We start from the raw sequence: 9,230 nt of genomic DNA, 5'->3' as shown, positions 1-9,230 counted from the left end.
GGCTCATCCAAGGGCTTTCAGAAATGGGGTATATGATTCTAGCATTCCATAACTTCATCACCTCCTTTTAAACCACCTCTTTCATGGTGTGATTGAGCCTTCTTTGAGGTTGTACCACTGGCCTTGAGTTTTCCTCTAGAAGTACTTTGTGCATGCATACGGTAGGGCTTATGCCTTTCAGATTATCAATTATCTATCCCAGTGCACTCTTATAGGTTCTCAATACATAAATTAACTCTCATTTTTTTTGTGCGCTCAAAGTGGAGTTAATGATCACTGGAAAGGTCTCTTTATCACCAAGGAAGGCATATTTGAGGTTTGGAAGCAGAGGCTTCAACTCTTGCTTTGGTGCCCTTCTTCCTTAACTACACTTGAATTTTCAAGTGCTTGTGTCTCCATTGAATCTTCCGCTTGAATGTCTTGAGCTTCCTCTTCATGTACTTCATATTGGCTTGCTTCAAGTGCTTCTTCAACTAAATTATCCACCATATCAATCCTCATATAATTTTCTTTCTCAGCGGGGTATTGCATTGCCTTGAAAACATTGAGAACCATTTGCTCATCATGCATCCTGAGAACAATTTCACCCTTTTCAACATCAATGATCGCCCTAGCTGTGGCTAAGAAAGGTCTTCCAAGAATGATTGAGTTACTTCTTTCCTCATCCATGTCTAGGATCACAAAGACAGCTGGGAAAATGAACTCTCCAACTTTTACTAACAGATTCTCCACTACTCCATTGGGTATCTTGAGAGATCTGTTAGCAAAGTTATAATGACATTCTTGTAGGCTTAACCTCCTCTATCATCAATTTCTTCATCATGACAAGAGGCATTAGATTAATGCTTGCTCCCAAGTCACATAATGCTTTATCAATTGCCATATTTCCAATAGTACATTGTATAAGGAAGCTTCCTGGATCTTTGAGTTTTGGTGGAAGCCCCTTTTGAATGATTGCACCGCATTCTTGAGTTAGGATCACAATCTCTTTCTCATGCCAGCTTCTCTTTTTGGTGATAAGTTCTTTAAGAAACTTTGCATACAATGGCATCTGTTCCAAAGCCTCAGCTAATGGAATGTTGATCTCAAGTTTCCTGATGATTTCAAAGAACTTAGGGAATTGTTGGTCCCTCATCTCTTTGTGTAGCCTCTATGGGTAAGGCAATTTGGGGGCATATGGCTTCACTTCTCTCTTCTTGTCTTGTGTTTATGGCTTTATGATTTCCTTGTCTTTCTTAGAGGCTTGTGCCTCTTTATCCTTCTTGTGCTCCACCTTGTCATCTTCCTTTGGCTCTGTTGTATCTTTGTTGATGTCCTTGGTGTCTTCTCCAACCATCTTGCCACTTCTCAGCTGTATAACTTTACATTCCTCCCTTGAATTGGTGATTGTATCACTTGGAAAAGTATTAGCTGGCCGCTCAGCTAGTTGCCTAGCCAATTGCCCCACTTGTCTTTCAAGATTTTTTGTAGTGGCATCTTGTCGTTCCTGTCCTTTAGCTAGGCTTTGTATAGTCTGAGCAAGTACTTGTGTGGTTTGGTTGAGAGCTTGCAAGGTGGCTTCAAGAGTTGAGATTCTGGTCTCCTGGTGGTCAATAGGTGGTTGGTTGGGGTATGACTGCTACTGATGGAAGTTGTTTAGGGCATTGGGGTGGGTGTTTTGTGATCTGAATGGAGGTGCGAAAAAGTTATTCTGGTGGGCTTATGAGTTGTTGTGGGGTTAAGGATATGTGTTTTGTGGTTTTTTATGTTGGTTAGTGTTATTGGATGGGTGATTTTGGTTGTTTGTGTCACGAAAGTTATTAGAGTTAGGGTTCCTCTGCCATTGATTTTTATTGTCACCCCACCTCAAATTAGGATGGTTCCTCCATCATTAATTGTATGTATCACCATGGAAGTAATTTTGGGAAGAACTTGAAGTATTGTGCATATACTGAACTTGTTCAGGCTGCTGCTCATTATTGCATTTCTCAAATTCGTATTGACTCCTTCCATTTGAGGTTTGGCTTGCTGTGCTCACTGCAGCTAGTTGAAGTCCATCTATTCTTTTTGCCATCATTTTCATATGCTGTAGGATTTGTTGATGAAATAATTGGTTCTGTGCTAATATAGCATCAACACCCTCAAGTTCTATCACACTTTTCTTTGGGGTTGAGTTGTGATAACTCTCGGATGAATAGAAGTATTGATTATTTGCAACAACATCAATGACGTCTTGAGCCTGTTTAGGGATTTTCATCATATTGAGTGATCTACCTGAGGAATAGTCTAGTGCCCTCCTTGCTTCTAGAGTCAAGCCCTCATAGAAGTTTTGGAGTTTTACCCAATCACTGAACATGTCAGGTGGGCATCTTCTCATCAAAGCCTTGTATCTCTCCCAGGCTTCATATAATGACTCTCCCTCCATTTGTCGAAAGGTTTGAACCTCTGTCTTTAGCTTAATGATTTTCTAAAGTGGGTAGAATTTAGCTAGGAACTTGCTCACCAATTCATCCCAATTTGTGATGCTCTCTTTAGGAAAGGTTTCCAACCATTGAAATGCCTTGTCTCTTAGAGAGAATAGGAATAAAAGTAGCTTGTAAATGTCAAGATGCACCCCATTTGTCTTGACCATTTCACATATCCTCAGAAAAATAGACAAGTGTTGATTGGGGTCTTTAAGAGGACCTCCTCCATAAGAGCAGTTATTCTGAACCAAAGTGATGAGTTGAGAATTCAATTCGAAGTTGCTTGCATGGACATTTGTGGTAAGAATACTACTTCCATAATGTCTGGGATTGGGGATGGTATAGGAGGCCAAGACGCTCCTAGCAGGTTGGGCATTGTTCTTGGCAACCTCCTCAGGTGGGTTGTGTAAGTTGTCCTCCATAACTTGATATTCTTCTGAGTCTTCTTCACCAATTACCCCCTTCCCCCTTACTTCTCTTCTAAATCTCAGTAAAGTTCTTTCAAACTCAGAATCAAAGGAGGTAGATGCTTCTCTCTTTCCTCCTGGCATGCACAATCACAAACAAACCAAATGAAAAATCGACACTTTAGTGTTAGAGTATTGTTAAAGAGTTAGGTGACACATAGTGTCAAACAGTTAGTATGCTTTTAAACCAAATGAAAGAAAAATTCCTAATCTAGACTACCACTAACTTAGTCATTGTCAATCTTAACCAATCTCCGGCAACAGTGCCAAAAACTTTATACGGAAAAATTCAATCCGTATAACTACCGGCAAGTATACCGGGTCGTATCAAGTAATAAGACTCATGAGAGTGAGGTCGATCCCATGGAGATTGGTGGATTAAGCAATTTTAGTTGAGTGAGTGTTCTAGTCGGACAAATAGTTTATGATTTTTGTATATTCAACATTGAATTTGACATGAAAATAAAGTGCAATAAAATAAATGGCAAGGAATTGAAATGACTGAAAGTAAAAGAATGAAGTAAATGAGTGGAAATGTAAGAGCGGAAACTTAAAGCGCAAGAAAATAAGAACACAAATGTAAATGGCCAAATCTTAAAATGCAAGAAAGTAAGAACTAAAACATAAATGGCAAGAATTATAAATTGCTAGAATGTAAACGGGAAATTCCATAGTGGGTATTAAAGAGAACTAGAAACTCAAAAGAACTGAAATGAAGATTTAGAATGGGTAAGATCACTAGGGATCAGAGATGTTGATTTATCATGAATCAATGGTGATCAATTCCTTCTCAATCATGTGAGTAGATCTATGGTGGATTGTGAGTAACTAAATCTCAATCTCTTGATAATTAAATTTCTCCTATCACAACCAATTTTCAATCTCTTGATCTAATTGCTCATGAGAAGAGGTGAAGATCAATTTCTAATCGCGATGCCACACAATTCCCAGGGTTTCAATTCAAGGTGGTTACATCTCACATACCGGACCAAGAATGTATCAACCAAGAGAATTGTGAGAGAACAACTCCAAACTAAATTTTATAACTCTTTTATCATGTTCATCATACAATTCAAGGAGATTCAATCCCTCTCTCGATAGTAATTGAATCTATGAAGCACAAGAGTTTCCTCTTAGATAAACTAACTTGAATTGAGAAGAAAAGAAAAACTATTAATTCGTTAAAACCAACAGAGCTCCTCCCCCAGTAAAAATGGGGTTTAGTGACTCATAGCTCCAAGTACAAACTAAAAGCTGGAAATTAAGCTAAGTACCAAAAATAAAAGAAAAACTACAAACGAGGATGAAAATAAAAGTGATGTAAAGTCTCTGCTCCAAAGTCCTCTCTAAGTTCAAAAGCTATCCTATATATACTCTTCTTCTCATCTTCAAAATGGATCTTCAAGTACTTGGATGTGGCCTTTTGGCCTTGGTTGAAGTAAGCTTGGAATGGCTCTTGAAGTTAACGCTGAAGTTAGTGCACTAACGTTGCATGAGTGCTGATAAACCCCATTTATAGGGTTTATCTTGCGTTGACTTTAGAGGAATTTTATCATCTTTTCTCACATTTATCCAATGAAATAGCATGGTTTTGTAAATTCTCCTTTAATTGTGCTTAAGAGTGAAAACATGCTTTTTAGGTCTTAGAATAGCTAAATTTAATTCACCTTGATTCCATTAGATGCCTTGATATGTGTGTTAAGTGATTTCAGATTTAGGAGGCAAAGATTGGATCAAGGGAATAAAGAAAAAGCATGAAAAAATGGAGAACTCATGAAGAAATGAAGGAATCGCAAAAGCTGTCAGGCCGACCTCTATGCACTTAATCGACCATAACTTGAGCTACAGAGGTCCAAATGAGGCGGTTCAGTTGCATTGGAAAGCTAACATCTGGGGCTTCAAAATGATATAAAATTTGCCATAGTTGCATCGCGTTTAGGGGGCGCACGCGCACTGTACGCGTACGCACCGTTGCTGCACGTGATTTATTTAATGCAACACATGGCCAGCAATTTCTGGTGCATTTTGGGCCCAATCCAACTCATTTCTAATGCTATTTAACCCAAGGATTTAAGAGGGATGACGCATCTAGTTAATTAGTGAGTTTTATTTTAGTTTTATCATGCTTTAGTTAGTTTCTAGAGAGAGAAGCTCTTTCTTCTCTCTAGAATTAGGAGTAGGTTAGATCTAGATTAGGATTTCTTAGATCTAGTTTAATTTCATGCTTTGATTTACTTTTTTTTTGTAATTCTTCTTCTTCTACCTTTTCTCTTTCTAGTTTTACATTTAATTCATGTAATTCTTTACTTTTATGTTCATGCACTTTTGTTTCTTCTATTTTCCTTTAATGCAATTTATGATTCATGTTCCTTTATTATTCAATTGAATTGTTGTTGTTTAATTCCTTGCAATTGAGTAGTATAGATTTAATTTCCCTGCAATTTTACTATGATTTCCTTTTATGCCTTCTAAGTGTTTGATAAAATTTTTGGTTGGATTTTAGAGTCGAATTTTATGCTTTTGGCTTGGGAAGGTAACTTAGGAACTCTTGAGTTACTAATGTCGAAGTGATTGACGATTGGGAGCCATTAACGCTAGATCTCACTAATTGATTTGGTGTAGAACTAGGACTTATGGACTTGGATTGACATAGCTCATTTGACTTTCCTTTATTAATTAGGGGATGACTTAATGGGGTTGATCCTTGCCAATTCTCATGTTGTGGTTAGTGATAGGGATAGAGATCCTTGACCACCAACCCTTGCCAAGACCTTTTTAGCAATTAGTTTATTTCCTTTGCCATTTAGATTTCATGTTTTTTATCTCAAAAACCCCAAAACATACTCCATAACCAATAACAGGACACTTTATCACAATTCCTATGGAAACGACTCGAGGTTCCAATACTTCGGTTTATAAATATAGGGGTTTGTACTAGTGACAAACAATCTTTTGTATGAAAGGATTATTGTTTGGTTTAGAAACTATACTTGCAACGAGATTTCAATTGTGAAATCCTAGACCATCAATTTTCCAATCATCAAGTGCCCCTGGAAATAAACGTTGGAACTGGCGTTAACACACTAACGTGCCCACTAACACTCTACCTAGTGTGTGTACGCACACTGCTTTGTGCGTGCGTACACTGGCCAATTTTTCTCATGTGCGTACGCACACTCCCCTGTGCGTATGCACACTCCCCTGTGCGTATGCACACTACCCAAAATTTCAAATGCTAGTGTTAGTACTGGCGTTAGTGCATAGTGTTAGTGCGTTAACGTTCCACTTGTGCGCACGCACACTGCTGATAAACCACTATTTTATGGTTTATAATGTGTTTACTTGTGTGGTTTTATCATGATCTTTACCCACTTATTCATATGATTAGCATGCATTTATACTTCCTTCCTAAAATTATTACATGATTGAAAACTTGCTTCCTAGAGACTTTTAATTATGTATTTTAATTCTCCTTTATTCCATTCGATGCCGTGATCTGTGTGTTGAGTGTTTCAGGCTTTATAGGGCATGAATGAGTTGGAGATTGGAAAGGGAGCTTGCAAAATTGGAAGGAACACAACAAATTAAGGAGATGACCAACGAAAAGTGACGCGGTCGCATGGCTCACACGACCGCGCGAAAGAGAGGAAATCGCAGTGACGTGGCCGCATGGCTCACGCAACCAGGCGGATTGGAATAGCACAAGTGACGCGGAGGCGTGGACGACGTGCCCGCATGGCAAGCAAAATTCCGAATGACGCGTCCGCATGAATGACGCGATTGCGTGACGTGCGCAATCTGCAGAATTCCCTGGGGGTGATTTTGGGCCCTGTTTTGACCCAGTTTTCGGCTCAAAAAAGCAGACTAGAGCCAGTAGTTATCCCTTTCCTATGTTATGAGTTCTACATTCACAATGAGCGAGTAGTTCCCTAACTTGATGGGGAGTTGATAGAAAGGAACCCTTGAGTTGGGATGCTTAAAAGAAAAATTGTAATTGGGTTTATTATTGGAATGCTCTCTAATCACTGACACTAATCCTTTTCAATTGAGCGGATTGGAACTTGTGAATAGAAACAGTATTCCAACTTGTTTGACTTTTCCTTACCTAGTAAGGGATAACTAAACAGAACAACCTTCAATTATCAATTAATCTTGAGAGTACTTCAACAAGAATAGGGCTTCCAACTAATCTACTCCCAATCAAGGCTTTTATTTAGCTTACTTAATTTCTCCAATTTAATTTCCTGTTTATTCAATTCAAACCCTTTTTGAAAACATCTGATTAATAAAATAGCACACCTTTCCGTAACTCGTTGGGAGACAACCTGGGATTCATACTCCCAGTATTTTAATTTTGATTTTTGTGACAACCCTTCTAAATTGATAAGGGGATTTCTGGTTGGTTAAGAACTATACTTGCAACGCATATCTCATAACATTTCTTAATTCGCCAATTTTTGCCACGTCAATTTTTGGCGCCGTTGCCGGGGAGTTTCAATAGAGTGCTAAAGTTATTAATTGGAATTTATTTATTTGCATTTTATTTTATGTTGCTACTATGAGCTGCTTGTTTCTTTCGCTAGATGACGCGTTCACTTCCTGATCCAAGCTTGCCAGTATTCGATCCTGAGATTGAAAGAACTATTTCACGAATAAGGCAAGCTCGGCGTCTGTTAGTCCTTTCTGAGGGCGGATCTGAAACGTCATTTGAGGAAGAAACTAGCCCCCGTTCTACTGATTTGGTTGATTTACGTGTAGGTGACATGGCCGAACCTAGGAGAGTTACTATCCAGGAGGCTGGAGCCCCTGATTTTACAATGCAACTGTTTTAAGCGCATCACCCAGCGGTGGCTACAGACTTTGAAATAAAGACTGCACTGCTCAATTTGATGCCCAAGTTTCATGGCTTACCTGCTCAAGAGCCTATCAAGCACCTGAGAGATTTTCAAGCAACCTGTTCTACTATCAGGCGTGATGGTGCAGATAAAACTTCAATTTTGTTGAAAGCTTTCCCATTTTCTCTTTAGGGAAAGGCAAGAGAGTGGTACTACACTCAACCCGCAGCAACTGTATCCAACTGGGATACACTTAGAAGAGAATTTTTGGAAAAGTTCTTTCCAGCTGAAGTTACTGATAAACTGAGGAAAGACATTTCCATGATTGTTCAGGACGAATCTGAAACTCTCTATGAATACTGGGAGTGCTTTAATAATCTTCTGGAAGCATGCCCCCACCATATGATTGACAAGATAGTGTTGCTCGGTTACGTCACACAGAGCATGAGGCCCCAAGATAAAACCACATTGAAAAGTGCTAGCAATGGGTCTATGAAAAAGTACAAGACCACTGATGAGGCATGGCAATTGATCAGCGACTTAGCTGAATCCACTCGGAATCACAGGCAGAAATAAGGCCGTTCAAAAGCCATTGCAGAAGTATCCTCTAGCAGAGAGACTGCTGCTCTAACTCAGAGTATCTGTGAAATAACCAACTTGCTGAAGCAGATGCAATTGAATCAACAACAAGTTCAGCAAGCTCAACCTTCTCCACCACAGCAAAACCAACAGTTAGTCCCACAGAGAGTTTGCGGAGTCTGTGCTGATTATAGCCATTATACTGATGAATGTCCGCAGCTCCAGCAGGAAGACAACACCGTGGCAGCCACTCATAACTTCTATGACCGCCCCAACCAAGGGTACAATCAAGGTGGCAATTACAGCCATGGATGGCAGGACAATTCTAACCAGAACTAGAGGGACAACAACAACAGAGGAGGCAGAGACAATCAGGGAAATCAGAGGTGGAATAACAACAACAATAGGCAGTAGAACCAGAACTAACCTTACAGAGCACCTCACCTGAGGCAATCCCAAGGACCACAGAATACCCAACAGCAGACCTCTCAAATTACTTATCCTTTTTCATCTGCTAATGATGACTTACTACAATCTATTGATTGGAGACAACAGACCATGGAAAATAACCTTTATGCTACACTAAATGGTCTGAACTCTACCCTGCAAGCTTTTGTCTCACAGATTGGATCAATGAATAACTCCAATAACCAGCCTTTGAGCTCCAGTGGAATTCCCTCTCAATCATTACCCAATCCAAAGGGTGGCATTAATGCCATCACCCTAAGGTCCGGAACCACACTGCAGGAGAGGAATCAGGAGGAGCCAAGCCCACCAGAACACGCCTCAGCTGAAGAGGTAGTGGAAATAGAAGATGTTGAAGAGGAAGAGGACATACGGGACATAGATGAAAAAGAAGAAGTCCAACCACAGGAGGAAGCACCAAAGGGCGCAGACACTGCAGA

General features: G+C 39.6%; 1 protein-coding gene across 1 annotated transcript; it reads right to left on the bottom strand.

Annotated features, from left to right (window-relative positions):
* LOC107640705 lies at positions 334 to 1,135 on the bottom strand. The gene is made up of 2 exons (XM_016344209.1): positions 797 to 1,135; positions 334 to 747 (listed from the first exon to the last, which is right to left on the bottom strand). Exons 1-2 carry the CDS (start codon positions 1,133 to 1,135, stop codon positions 334 to 336), a joined length of 753 nt encoding a protein of 250 aa, XP_016199695.1.

The sequence above is a fragment of the Arachis ipaensis genome, chromosome B05, assembly GCF_000816755.2.
Source record: "Arachis ipaensis cultivar K30076 chromosome B05, Araip1.1, whole genome shotgun sequence".
In the NCBI taxonomy this organism is placed as follows: Eukaryota; Viridiplantae; Streptophyta; class Magnoliopsida; order Fabales; family Fabaceae; genus Arachis; species Arachis ipaensis.
This window is presented reverse-complemented; position numbering and strand designations above follow the sequence as displayed.

Coding starts and splice junctions, on each gene's coding strand:
- LOC107640705 (XM_016344209.1), bottom strand. CDS start 1,135: ATGAGGGACCAACAATTCCCTAAGTTCTTTGAAATCATCAGGAAACTT. Junction 748..796: donor AGAAATTGATGATAGAGGAG/GTTAAGCCTACA, acceptor AGATCTCTCAAG/ATACCCAATGGAGTAGTGGA.